Source organism: Canis lupus, chromosome 11, assembly GCF_048164855.1.
Source record: "Canis lupus baileyi chromosome 11, mCanLup2.hap1, whole genome shotgun sequence".
NCBI classification, from domain to species: domain Eukaryota; kingdom Metazoa; phylum Chordata; class Mammalia; order Carnivora; family Canidae; genus Canis; species Canis lupus.
Genome location: NC_132848.1, coordinates 38125647 through 38140648, shown reverse-complemented (window position 1 = coordinate 38140648; position 15002 = coordinate 38125647). Strand labels below are relative to the sequence as shown.

The window sequence follows — 15002 nt, the reverse complement described above, 5'->3', positions numbered from 1 at the left end:
TACAATACGGTTTGGTTGACTTAAAGATTTATTCAGTGGGATTTTTTTTTTTTTTTGTGGCATGATGTTTCTTTTTTCGTGGCATAATAGAAACATGAGTTATAACAAATTGGTTATATCATTACACCTTTCAGCTGGAAACATTGCCTAAGGAAGATCTTATCAAGTTTGCCAAGAAGCAGATGATGCTAATACAGAAAGCTAAATCCCGATGTGCAGGTATTGAATTGAAAATATTCATCTTTCCCCACAATCTCATTGAAACATGGTTAAAAATAGTAGTTTTATTTTTTAAAGATTTATTTATTTATTCATGAGAGACACAGAGGCAGAGACACAGGCAGAGGGAGAAGCAGGCTCCTCACGGGGACCCCATGCGAGACTCAGTCCGGATCCCAGGATCACGACCTGAGCCCAAGGGTAGCGCCCAACCACTGAGCCACCTAGGCATCCCTAAAGTAGTAGATTTTTAATAGTATATTGGCTTATCTTGTTTACCAGTGAATCCAATAAAATCTTAGTAAGTGAAATTATTCTTATTTACATTCTAACCATTTGTCTATATTCTTTTTTTTTTTTAACCATTTCACATCTCTAAACTGCAGTAATCTTTGAATTATTAAAGTCATGGAAGAGGATCTAAAAAAAAAAAACAATTTGTTAAAATGAAGCACTCTTTTTTTTTACTTTATTTGCAATGTATTGATCTGAAAAAGCACTTTTTTTCTAGAGCAGTTAGTTGAAATGTTAAAGACCTAAGGTTGTGATCCCAAAGAAGAAAAAAGAGGCCTCAAATAGAATAATAAAAGATTTCCATTCCTTGAATATTTAAGTATATTTATTTGCTGAAGTTGCTGAGGTGGATTGATTGCCTGTTCAACTTTATATTCCAAAAGGATGTAGGTATTAGTATCCTTTTTAATATGTGTGGTAAGGCAATGAATTTCCAATGACTACCATATGTTTAACTGCCCAGCCTAAAAGCCAAGATTTTCTACCAGAAAAGGTCAAACTGTGTTTAGGAAGATTAGATCAGCTTGTGATAGATTAATGTATTTGGAAAAATATTCTAGGCTCCAGAGGTAGACATAAGTTGGCAAATAGGTTAGCCTTTATGCTTAATATGAGGTTAAGTAGTTGCTTTAAGATTATAAAGAAGTGGGGATCCCTGGGTGGCACAGCAGTTTAGCGCCTGCCTTTGGCCCAGGGCGCAATCCTGGAGACCCGGGATCGAATCCCATGTCGGGCTCCCGGTGCATGGAGCCTGCTTCTCCCTCTGCCTATGTCTCTGCCTCTCTCTCTCTCTCTCTCTGTGTGACTATCATAAATAAATAAAAAATAAATAAAAAAAAGATTATAAAGAAGTTATTTACAGCTAAAATAATATATCTGGGATTTGCTTCAAAAATATCAGGGTGGGTAAGAAAAAAGGAAAAGGGAGAAGATAATACAGATCAGAATGAAACAAGAGTCCGTGTAATAATTGTTAAATTAAGGTGATGGGTGTATTAATTATACTATTCTAATTTTCTTATTTGGAGTTTTCCATATTTTTTTTCATAAGAAAAAAGACAAAAAGTAATACTGGGTAAAGTTAATACTCTCTCAAAATATCTGCTGCTTAAATGAATTCTAACTTATAGTATTTTTTTTGTTTGTTTTTTTAAAAAAGATGTGCTTATCACTTTAGACGATTTTCTTCATTTCTGAACTGGAGTTTTTTTAATTATTTAGAATTGGAGAAAGAAATTGAGGAATTGAAATCAAAACCTGTTGCTGGAGGAGCTGATGATATTATTAAGGTAATGCAACAGTTGTGACTATTGCTTTAATTTTTATTTATTTACTTAGAGGAAATACCTAATGACAAATCAAATTTCCTTTAAAGTTTTCAGTGTGCCAGAGTCCTGTCTGGCTTTCTGTCCCTGTTATTCCACTTCCTCCTTGCCCTTGGTTAAGTTTTTTTACCTCTCTGACTGTACAGAGTTAAATGATCTCTTCGTCCTTTTCTGTTCTGAAATGAGCATTCCTCTCGTCTTCATCCCACACACAATGTAATTAGGGGGTTGCCTTAATCACAGCCCGGCTCTTCCCTCTCTCCCTCAGAAAACTCCTGTTCAGGACTTTGATGATGATTTTTAGGCTGATAGATATATAAAATCTGTTAGTAGATATATATATATTCCTGAATGTGACTACTGACATTTCTGGCTGTTTGAAGAAGGAAATACTTGCTTATTTTTCTTGTTTTATGTTCAGCATGACCAAATCCCCTTGCCTAGACAACCAGTGACAGCACTGTTTTTCAGCCCTTTTAATTTTAGAGACTCCAGTTTTCCTTTTTCTTTTATCCTCTGCATGTGTCAGCCACCAGTGACCTATAGTTCCTTCAGGATAACACTGCAGCTTATCAGTACTCTCTCCATTTCCATGGCTATATGGTAAATGCCTGGTGTCATACTTGACGTATTTGATACCTCCCTAAACAGGCTCTCTTTTCTTTAGTTTTGCATACTCTTACTGATGCTGGTTTTGTTGTTCCCTGTCAAAGAACCTGAATTGCTTTTTCTTACTGACATGCTCTTAATAGTAACTAACTGCCTCCTCCACTCCCAGCTCACCCTAGCCTTTAGAGTTTCTTTGACTTCTCAAAGCTCTGCAATAACTGTTTTTCTATTCTATATTTATAATTTGAGTCCTGCTATTTGTTCTTTGATTATAAGCTTATAAGTTATTTTCTTGCGGGGGAGGGGGATCCCTAACTGTGAGCAGTGTACAATTGAAGGACCCACAGAGAGATACTCTAAGAGAGCTTTAAAAAGTCTCAGTGTATATCATACACTATTGTTTTGTTCTTCATTTAGCCAAGACAGTATATGAAGTATGCATAGTGTACATAAATACCATTTGGATTCACAATGTACTGATTTACCTAGTATTAGTGAACTCATAGTAGTTTTCTTTGTTTATTTGGTTATTTTGTATTTTCTTAATCAGTGATAGCTGAAGTAAAACTACTTGATATTTACCTAAGAGTATTGATCTGGAGCCAGACACCCTGATTCAGATCTTTGGGTCCCTGCTCTGCCACGTACTACTTACGTGGCCATGGCTAAGTTCTTCCTTTCAGTTCCTTCATCTATAGACTAGAGAATATAAAGGTGTTGTATTTTCATAAAGGTGTTGTATTTTGAGTTAATATACACATAGCACTTAAAATTACATCTGTCACATAAGTTCCCAATAATTTATTGAATATTATGCTATTGCCATATATTTCTGGGGGGTATTTAATACATACTCACTAAAAAGATGTTTTTGTATTTGAAGTGAAATCCACAGAGGCTTCTTTCTAATTTAGTATCTGTTAACTTTTAGCCCTTGAAACACTTGTTACATAGCTGCATTCCAGAATATCTAAATATCTGACCCTATTTCCTCCTTATCCCCAATCAGTGTTTTCTTCTTTCTGTAAAACTTCTAAGAGGAGATTAGAAAATTTCTCTAAGTTAATGAGCTTTACTTTTCAGGTTAATTTCATATTTGAGCATGTTATCCTCACCAAGTTTCAGACTGTAAGTTTGGTAAAATTCATGAATCAAAATTCATGAATAAAACCTTTGGTTTTTAATTCTAATGAGAGAATGCTTTAGGGAGTGATTGAAAGAGATGCAGTTAATTTTCAGTTAATTTTTCTATTTAAAAAAAATCCTATACTGCAATATAATAGGTTTTCTACATGTACCTTTGGAAAGCTGCTTGCTAAGTTTTTATCTCTTCATTGGGAAAAATACACTGCAAAAATGTGACTCTGAATACAGAATTTCTGTTTGCAATATAACATTTAAAATGTATGGCATTTTTCAAGTTTTAATTGTAATTAAAATTTCTGGAATTCCTCTTATTTTTGGTAATGATCTTTTAGTGCATTGGGATACATCTAAAGTTTTATTCAAAGCTGACATGTTTGACGGTTATTTTAAAAATAGGAATAATAATCGTCTTTTCCATACCAGAATTTGAGGTGTATCGTATTGCAGTGAACTTATATACTGCTTCCAAATGCAAGGGGAAGGTGAAAACTGCATGTTAAGATAATGAAATTTCTAGTACATGTCATCCTTGTTATTATCTCTTTGCTGGAATCAAATCTATATTTCCTGACAATTAACTGTCCATTCTGTGCTTCTAATCATCTTTTTTTTTTTTTTAACAGCTGTTTTGTTAATGGCCTCTACTAATCTTCTAAAATTAATGAATGTTATTTAGGCTTTCTCTGATATTTACCAATCAGAAGTTTATATTGCAATGTATTATGTAATTTAAAAAAAGTAATTTTAAAACTAAAATAGTTTTACCAAAATGATATATGCATATGGTTTATAAATAATGCTAATAACTAAATGGCTCATTATAACACTAAATAATTTCTGAGAATATTTCTATGTTTCTAAATAATATGGTTATATTGCTATTCCTTGATTTATCCATTTTAGACATTTAGCTATTAACTTGCTATTACGGTAGATGAAAATTTAGCTCTTTCACAACTCCTACTCTCCAAAGGTCAAATAGATCAAATACTCTTTTCCATTTTTTCTGGACCACCTCCTAACTAGAGCCTTCTGTTCTGCACAAATTTTTCTGGTTGTTTTCTAGCTCGGCCACACAGATTTCCTGAAATTGGCCTTGTGCTATGATCCTGTGTTTCTATACTGCTGTCCAATATAGGACTGTTGCAGCCCCCTGTCTGCTTGGTTACATATCATTCACTTTCTTAGTTAACCTCATCTTTGTAAAGCATGTCTTTCCGTAGCACTCTGAGGGTTTTATGGAAGGAAAATTTGTTTTGTTTTGTTTTGTTTTGTTTTTAAAGATTTTATTTATTTATTCATAGAGATGCAGAGAGAGAGAGAGGCAGAGACACAGGCAGAGGGAGAAGCAGGCTCCATGCAGAGAGCCTGACGTGGGACTCGATTTAGGGTCTCCAGGATCATGCCCTGGGCTGCAGGCAGCGCTAAACCGCTGCTCCACCGGGGCTGCCCTGGAAGGAAGATTGTTATCCTATATTTAAGAATGGCTTTATTCTACCCGTTTGAATAATATCTGTAACTTGAACTCTAAATTTTCTGCATCTGTTTTGTTTTTCATAAAGTTTTTCTTTATTTCATGAAAGTTCAGAGGCAAGCAGATCTAGGGTGATAGTGTACTAATACTTATTTAGGATTTTAATGTTTATCTAGATTTTAACCTTGAGGATTACCTTTGTCCAGATTCATGGTGGATTGGATTTATGATTTTCCTGTTTGTAAAGTCTTCGGATAATTGTATCTAGTTATGCAAATTTTATAGAATAACTTGGAAATTTCTTCTTTTTTTGTCTGGACAAGTTCATGTGTAATTGGGATAATTTGTTCTTTGAAAATCTGATGGAATTCACCCGTGAGAGTTTCAATGTCTCCTTCCTGTAGTGCACAGTTTTTAAGCCACTAGATTGATTTTTAAATAGTTATTGTATTAATTATACTTTTTAATTTTTTTTGAGTTAGTGAAGCTATATTTTTCTAGCAATGTTTATTCGTTTGATTTCAGTTTTTGATATTGTCATATAATTGTTCATAATCTTTTTAACTATTTAATCTCTGATTTATATGTAGACATGTTTCCTTTTTAATCTTGTTTATGACTTCTGTGTTCTCTTGGTCAGTCTTGCTAGAGGTTGTTTCATTAGCATTTTTTCAAAGAACTGACTCTTGTTGATCTAGTTTCTGTTTCATTACCTTCCTGTCCTGTTTAATTTCTGCAGAGAATAAATCTGTCTCTGAGGAAGACAAGACATGGGTGATCTATTATTCTAACCACTCCCTACTCAGATTGTCAACCAATCTCCAGTTTTTGAAACCCACACATTATATACTTCCCTGTTACTGTTAAGTATTTGGAGCCTCCACATTCCAAGCCTTTACTTTCCTATAGCATTTGCCAGCTTCTCATATGTGCTTCCCTGTAAAGGTACTTTAGGTTATACTGTGCTCTTCTAATTCAGTTCCTCCTCTACTTTTCAGTTTTCTTTATTTTTTTTTTAAATATTTTATTTATTTATAAGACACATAGAGGCAGAGACATAGGTAGAGGGAGAAGCAGGCTCACTGCGGGGAGCCCGATGTGGGACTCCATCCCTGGACCCAAGGATCATGCCCTGAGCCAAAGGCAGCCGCTCAACCACTGAGCCACCCAGGTGTCCCTACTTTTCAGTTTTCAGATATATGGTGAAATTTCCCATATCCTCACTTCTTTTCACCTTTTCTCCTTGTGCTTTTTAAATCTGTTATCCTTACTTTAGTGAGCTTTGGAAAAGGTGAAGAGAAAATTACGCATGTGGTCAATCCACCATGTTTAAACTCCAGCAAACAAATCATCTTATTCCATAACAGGCATTGACTGAACGTCTAGATGCTATTCTTTTGGAAAAAGCAGAGACTGAGCAACAGTGTCTTTGTCTGAAGAAGGAAAATATTAAAATGAAGCAGGAGATTGAGGTAAAGCAACAACTTAATGTTTTTTATTTGTTGACTAATATAGTGAGGATTTTCAGAGCTAAGACCTTAACAAGCTTCTGATCTGAAGATTTTAATAATTTAAAAGAAAACAAATTGGTACCTAAAAAGAAAAAATCACCTTGCTACATGGAGATGGAGCCAACGTTGTTGCATTGCTTAATCTTCCTTATTGCTATGTCAGTCTTTGTTAAAAATTAATAAAAATACTTATTTTGTGAAATAGTACTTATTAAGTAAGTTGATTTTCACACACACTCTAAATATTATCCATTCAGTTCTAGGATGATCAATTGCCTATTGGGTCTCAGTTAATTTTCTACAAAAATCCTTTATTATTGTACTCAGGAGATGCTAATTAAAGTCACTGTGACTTAATACAACTTACACAATTGAGCACCTTTTAAAAGGAAATTAAATTCAGAGATTTCTTATTTTCAGTTATTACTTTTTGGGTTTTGTTTATTTAGTTATTACTTTGAATAATATATTTAATCACCTGCACAGAATTCTGAGATACAGAATCTCAATATCATATTTCTCTATGTACATTTTTATTCACTTCCTTTTCTAATTAGCCTGTGGCTAATATTTTTCCTGAAGGCAGTTAGGTGTATCTTTTGTCTTAAGTAATTTTTGTGTGCTTTTTTTTTTTTATAATAGGATTCTGTAACTAAGATGGAAGATGTGTACAAAGAGTTTGAACAATCACAAAGAAACTATGTGAAAGAAATTGAAGATCTGAAAAATGAATTAATGATAATACATTCTAAACACAGTGAAGATAAAGCTAGCTTGCAAAAGGAACTGGAAGAAGCAACAAAAAAACAGTTAGAACTTTCTGAACAACTTAAATTTCAGGGTGATTGTGAGGATAAAGTTAAAAAACTACAAGAGGAGATTCAGAATATCAGGCCAGCCTTTGAGGAGCAAATTTTATATCTGCAAAACCAATTAAGAGCTGCTACAAATGAAAAGGAGCAAGAAATTACTCGTCTCCAAGAAGTCATTGAGGCTAATTCCCAGCATTACCAAAAAGATATTAATGGTTTGAAAGAAGAACTTTTGCAATTGAGAACTACCCACCAAGAGCAGATTAAAGAATTGATGTGCCAAATTGAAGCATCTGCTAAAGAAGATGAAGCAGGAGTAAATAATTTAAACCAGCTAAGGGAGAATTTAGTCACACAATGCAAGGCAAGTGAGATGTACGTTCAGGAGAAATGTGAATGTGAATTAGAAAACTTAAAGAATGCCCCAAATGCGAACCACAAAAATCAGGCGTTTCCTTTGGTCTTACAAGAAGATGCAGAACAAGTAGTAAATGAAAAAGTCAAACATTTAGAAAATACCTTAAAAGAATTGGAGTCTCAACATAGTATTTTAAAAGATGAGGTAACTTACATGAATAATCTTAAATTAAAACTTGAAATTGATGCACAACATGTAAAGGATGAGTTTTTACATGAACGAGAAGACTTGGAGTTTAAAATTAATGAATTGTTGCTAGCTAAAGAAGAACAGTGCTGTGTAATTGAAAAATTAAAATTTGAACTAGACGATTCACATAAACAATTTTGCTATACTGTAGAACAACATAATAAAGAAGTGCAGAGCCTTAAAGAACACCACCAAAAAGAAATATCAGAACTAAATGAGACATTTTTATCAGTCTCCGAAAAAGAAAAATTAACATTAATGTTTGAAATACAGGGTCTTAAGGAGCAGTGTGAAAACCTACAGCAAGAAAAGCAAGAAGCAATTTTAAATTATGAGAGTTTGCGAGAAATTATGGAAATCTTACAAACAGAACTGGGGGAATCTGCTGGGAAAATAAGTCAAGAGTTTGAATCAATGAAGCAGCAGCAAGCATCTGATGTTAATGAACTTCAACAGAAGCTCAGAACTGCTTTTAACGAAAAAGATGCTCTTCTTGAAACTGTGAATCGTCTCCAGAGAGAAAATGAAAGGTTATCCCAAGAAGAATTAGTACGAGAACTTGAAAATACCATAAAAAGTCTTCAAGAAAAGAATGAAGTATGTTTAATTAGTCTGCATCAGAGAGATAAAATTATACAAGACTTTGAAGAAAAGATAAGTTCTCTTACTGAGGAAAAAAATAATTTCATAAGTAAAATAAAATTATCTGATGAAGAGATGGATAATCTCAATAAAAAATGTGAAAAGGAAGAACGATTGAACATAGAACTTAGGGGAAAAGTGAAGCAAAGTAGCCAGTACAACACTGAACTAGAACAAAAGGTAAATGAATTAACAGGAGAACTAGAAGAAACTTTAAAAGAAAAGGATCAAAATAACCAAAAACTAGAAAAGCTTATGATTCAATTAAAAACTATGTCTGAAGACCAGGAAGCACTGTCATCTGAAGCCAAGTTTCTTTATGAGGAAAATAACAGATTAAGTTCAGAAAAGAGCCAATTGAATAGGAATTTAGAAGCTCTTCTGTCCCAAAAAGAAGGAGATTTTATGCTTAGGGAACACATTTCTGAATTAGAAAAGAAACTTCAGTTAACAGTTAAGGAACGAGATAATTTAAGTACACTGTGTGAAAATGAGCAGGATCAGAAGTTATTTGTCAAAACTCAGTTAAATGGTTTTCTTAAGCAGATGGGATCCAAAGCTTCAGAAGATGGAGAGCAAGATGTCATGAATGTCCTACAAGCTATAGGTGAATCCTTAACTAAAATAAATGAGGAAAAACACAACTTGATTTTTCAGTATGATAAGAGGGTAGCAGAGTTAGAAAAAAAGATGAAGTGCCTTCAAGAAGAGAATGTAGTTCAGTGTGAAGAACTTCGGTCTTTACTCAGAGACCATGAACAAGAGAAAGTTTTTTTAAGTAAAGAGTTAGAAGAAATCCTGTCACATAAAGAGGGCTTGCAGTCTGATCTGCTAGAAATGAAGAATGCTAATGAAAAACTAAGACTTGAAAATCAGAATCTTTTAAGTCAAGTTGAAGAAGCCTCTCAAAAATTATGTAGCAAAAATGAAACCCATGAAGAAGAACAAATTTTTGCAAAGGAACTTGAAAATCTGAGGCTATCACTAGAACAAAAAGAAGCTGAATTGCAGAATGTGAGAGCACAATTGTTATTATTAAAGGTACTATTATTTTAATTTTATTAGTTTAAATAAACACTTAGCTCTAGTCCTAGATTCTAGAAAATATGAAACTAAATTTTTACACTTTGAAGTCAGAAGCAAAGTTTCATTATTTAAGCTCAAATGACAATTTTCTGAAAGTACATTAAACATTTTCATCATTTTCATGTTGTGTATCGTCTAGTCACATTGGGGACTTTCTGGTTTTAAATCATTTTAAAATCTTGATCCTGCATAAGATTAAATAATTTGAGGGTTAAATGTCCGTGTCAAAATTGTTCAACTAGGCACCACCAGAACTACATGAAAAAGACTTGGATTTCATTCTTGCATTATATACATATATATACCCTTCTTAAAGAGCACTGTTGAGCAGAAAAGTGGGCTATTGCAGTATTTAACTTTAGCCAAGATTTTAGACTTTTCTCCAAAAAGTTTATGAAAGTATGATAAACTGCAATCATTTAACCTTTCCCTTATTACATTATGTGTTTGATGTGTGTCAGGTTGTTCATCTTGGTCTTGGATGCTACTTTTTTTTATAGTAAATATATGTATGATAATGTCAGTATTATCTTGGTCTATAAAGGTAAAAAAAAAACTGGTCATCAGATTGCTCTTTGTGTGAGTTTTCTTTAATGAGGATTTTCTTGTACATGACATGACATGATGGCCAGTTCTTTGTGGAGAATGAAGTGATTTTCTTTTTGTTTCCTATAAAATCTAGGATTCCTTAGAGAAATCACCCATAGAAAATGATCAACCTTCTTTACTAAAAGAGCTGGAAGAAAAAATAGGTATGATTTTATATATGTTGTTGCAATAAATTATACAGATTCTTCTAGTGTTAGAGTAGATTGAGAAGTGTAGTAGCCAATTAATGAGTTATTAAATCATAATAACTAGCTATCTCTTTCTAATGTCCTCATTCTTGCTTCTCTGCCATCTGTTTGCAGTTTGGCAGTTTGTTTACTGCCAAAATTACCGATTTGTTGTTTAATCCAAAGGACTGATGTGATTCCCTTTATAAATGGTTCCATGATTGGGGATTTTTTTTTTTTCATTCATTTAGCAAACTTTACTTTGATGCCAGCTTATCTCTGCCCTGGTAATAGCAAAGTGATTAAGATACAGACCATGTCTTCAAAGAGTTCAGTGCCAAAAGGGGCTAATATTGTAGTAGCTTGAGGTATGGAGAAGGTATAGTGCTGGCAGCGCAGGAAGGCATGATTAACTGTCTTGAATAAGGACAACATCACAGAATGGGCTATACTTCTGTTGTGTCTTGAAGAATGAGAAATTTCTCAAGAGAAGAAAGGTATTCTGCTAGAAGGGCACAGCAGGTACATGCATATTAACATCTATAACATCAAGGAGCATACCAAGAAGTTCCTGGAGAGGCAGGAGTCCGATCACAAAAGCTATAGACTGTGTGCAGAGGAGTTAGGACTTTGTCCTAACACATCTTCATCATATTAACATTATGGGGTACCTATTTCATTTCCACTTAAATGAAACAAATACTTAAGTGACCATAGTTCTTTAGTGCCGAGTTTGGTGAAGGAAGTTAGAAGATTTTATAATGAATGTGTTTTCTTGCAGTGGATGATTGGGGCAAGTGGAGTTAGATGAAATTAGAACTAAGTTTGAGGCAAGTTGTTTGGGTTTTATTTTGAGTTTGTTTGTTTGTTTGTTTATTTATTTATTTATTTATTTATTTGACAGAGAGAGTAGAAGCAGGGGGAGCAGCAGGCAGAGGGAGAAGGAGAAGCAGGCTCCTCACTGACCAGGGAACCCAATGTGGGGCTAGAGTCCACGACCCTGGGATCATGACCTGAGCTGAAGGCAAACCTTTAACGGATTGGGCCATCTCGGTGCCCCCTAGGCAAGTTTAAATAACCAAAATGTAGATGTCAGGTAGATTGCTAAATATGCAAATCTGGAGTTAGGGAGAGGGAGCTGGACCAGACATAAAAAGTTAGTTAACATAATAGTTGCATTAAAAGCCATGAGATGGAGATCACCAAGGAAGTGAATGTAGAAAAAAGATGAAGACCAGAGACAGTCCTCTGTCACTTAAAAATCCAAAAGACTGGAACAGCAGAGGACATTGAGAAGGAACATCCAGCAGGTTAGGAAAACCCAGAGCATAAAAAGTTTTGGAAATTAAGACCAATGAATTGCCAGTGATGGAAGTGTTTGAAGAGGGAACAAATACTTAGCTGTGGTAAATGCTGTTATAGGTCAAGTAACATTAGTGCAATGAACTAATCATTAGATTAAGCAACATAAGGGTTATTGGTAACTTGATAACCTGTTTTGTGATATGCTAAGGCCACAGCCTAATTGAAATGAATTCAAGAAAAAAAAAATGAAGGAAGAGAAATTTGAGAGCATGTGTACACAGCTCTTACACAGGGTAAGAGATGAGATGATATCCAGAGGGGAAGTGTGGTGATTTGCCTTTATGTGTGTAATGTTTCACCAATCCTTTTGTGGCCTCTTCCCTTCCTCTTTGGGGCTTCCACTGTTCAATCTTGGCTTTAAGTTCTTGATATTTTCTTTATTGCATAATAGGGGAAAAAATCCATTAGGGGGATTTGCTGCATAAAAGAGAGGAAGCATTGCAGAATTGGAGAGAACATAGGATGAAATGCAGAAGTAGAACAGTTGCCACACATACACACACACAGACAGAACAGTCATCTGGAGCAACAGGAAGGCAAAAGCTGTGAGCACAGGTGCACTAGATTAATGAGCAAGGACACAAATTCAGATTGTAATTTAAGCAGAAATAGCAAGAACTATCTGGCACACAGAAGTCAAAATAAAGGAGATAGCTAAAGACATTAAGGGAGAGATCAGGATTGGATAATAAAACACATTATGGTTTAGTTGTATAATCATACCTACCAACCAAGAGGAGTGTGCCTACGAGCCTAAGTATTTAACTGTGCCTGGTATTTCCCCTACATGACCCTGATTTGCAAATTGCCACCTAAAGTCCTACCATACTTGAGTTTCTAGGAAATCTTTTTTTTTATTTTTTTTAAGATTTTATTTGTTTATTTGAAAGAGAAATCACAAGAAGGGATGGGGAAGGGCAGAGGGAGAAGGAGAGGCTAACTCCTCACTGAGCAGGGAGCCTGACATGAGCTTTGATCCCAGGACCTTGAGATTGTGACCTGAGCCGAAGGTAGATCCTTAACTGAGCCACCCAGGTGCCCTCTAGGAAATATTTTAATATATATTTTTAGGATTTTATTTATTTATTCTTGAGAGAGACAGAGAAAGAGAGAGGCAGAGACATAAGCAGAGAGAAGCAGGTTCCATGCAGGGAGCCCTATGTGAGACTCAATCCTGGGACTCTAAGATCATGCCCTGAGCCAAAGACAGTCACTCAACTCCTGAGCCACCCAGGCGTCCCGGAAATCTTTTAATATTAAAGGAGTACTAATACCCTCTTCAATTTCTAGCTGCTTATGAAATGATTTTTTTTAAAGTAGACTATTTTGATGGATTGTAGGAAATGGACATTTTGTATGTTGTTTGCCTTGCTTAGGTAATGCATAATTAAGCTGTCACTTAAAAAAAGATACTAATATTTTTCTGTACTTATTTTATTACTTTTAATTGCAAATTACAGATTTTGTGTTCCAGATTAAAAGTCAATTTCTAAGCCTACCTTCAGTAAATAATTTAGATTTTTTCTTTTTGAATTTATAATTTTTTTCATTTGTGTTTTTAGGATATCTGGAAAAAGAATCCAAAGAGAAAGAGGAAAAAATAAATAAGATAAAACTAGTTGCTGTGAAGGCAAAGAAAGAACTAGATTCTAGCAAAAAAGAGGTAAAGTGACTTAAAAATGCAAAATTCAAGAATCTTACATGTTAGAAAATCTAGTTTTTCTGTCCATAAAAAAACTTCTTATCATATTTAAAATAGGCCCAGACTCTACGGGAAGAGCTAGACTCTGTTCGATCAGAAAAGGATCAATTGTCTACTTCCATGAGAGATCTCATTCAAGGAGCAGAAAGCTATAAGGTAAAAATAGTTATTTTAATATCAAGTTATCTTCGTAACTTCCAAGTTAAAGAATATGCTAGAAATGTAAAACTCTTGTCCATAACACAGTCACCTTGTATTGTAAATCCTTTTTTTCTATTTTTTTTTTGTGTGTGTGTGTAATGTGGTAGCATCCTAGTATCAAGATTTTAAGTGTCTAAGCTTTAAAGTTCCTTCAAAACTATTGTTTTTTAAAACTAAATTTCTGTTTTGCGATTTTTTTTAATAAATAAGTAACAAAAATGATGGCTATTATTACTGTTATTATTTTATATTCTGGCCAAGTGAATAACCTTGAAGCTCAAAGAACAAGTTTAAAAGAAAGTGAAAGAATTTTTTGGATGTAATAACGCTTGTCAACCTAACGAGAATCTATTTAAAAAATAAATAAAACGAGTGCAGTGAAATCACTAAATGTAAGATAAATACCATTACATTCTTTTTTATGTATCCAGCAAATATTTATACAGTCAGGCTAAATAGTGAGTACTGGGGAAACGCAGTCAATCAAATACACTAAATTCCTGCCCTTTTAGGACTTAAATTTCAGTGGCAATAATAGACAAATAGACAAAATATAAGAAACTACTGTGTAGAACAGTAAAGGTGATTGTAAAGACGAGAGTGAGCCATGTGGGATTGACTGAAATAAGAAAATTCCAAAAATTTTATTTTTTGGAAGAACTCTAATGAGAAAATTCAGCACTTCATGAAGAAAACTGTAAAAAATATATATGGCAACTATTATCATTTGAAATACTAGTTTTCAGATTGGTTTATATGTTCTAAAACAGTTTCACTAAAAAAATCTAGGATTTTTTTTGGATTGGGCAATCTTGTTAATTCTAAATTTCAAATGGAAAATAAGCTCACAAGAGTACTTAATATTTTTTAAAGTGAAAAAAGAAAATGGACATCTTGCTTTAGCAAATGCTAATCTTTTTTATGAAATCATAATTTGATACATTTTGGATGTAAAAATAAGACATTAATTTAACAGAAGACATGGAGACTTCTGCACAACATGCAGTCATGACAACAAACACTTCTAGGCCAGGCTCTCTTCTAAGCACTTTACATATCTTATCACACTTAATTCTCAAAAAAAAAAAAAAAAAAAAAAAAAAACCCAAGAAATATGTTACTAACGTTGCCAGTTTACAAGCAAGGAATATGAGGCACAAAGAAATTAAGAGACTCAACTCACAGAACAAATAGTATAGTAAAGCCAAGATTAGATTCAGGCAGCCTGGTTCC

The 15002-nt window shown here is 33.9% G+C and overlaps 1 protein-coding gene across 3 annotated transcripts in view; it reads left to right on the top strand.

Moving 5' to 3' along the window:
• The window catches only part of GCC2 (GRIP and coiled-coil domain containing 2), a 54346-nt gene that overhangs the window by 1538 nt on the left and 37806 nt on the right, over positions 1-15002 (top strand). For all 3 annotated transcript variants that reach the window (XM_072844347.1, XM_072844349.1, XM_072844348.1), the window contains exons 3-9: positions 135-219; positions 1735-1802; positions 6435-6539; positions 7221-9680; positions 10408-10477; positions 13429-13529; positions 13626-13724. In XM_072844347.1, the coding sequence (XP_072700448.1) occupies positions 135-219; positions 1735-1802; positions 6435-6539; positions 7221-9680; positions 10408-10477; positions 13429-13529; positions 13626-13724 (2988 nt within the window). The remainder of the gene's footprint in view (positions 1-134; positions 220-1734; positions 1803-6434; positions 6540-7220; positions 9681-10407; positions 10478-13428; positions 13530-13625; positions 13725-15002) is intronic.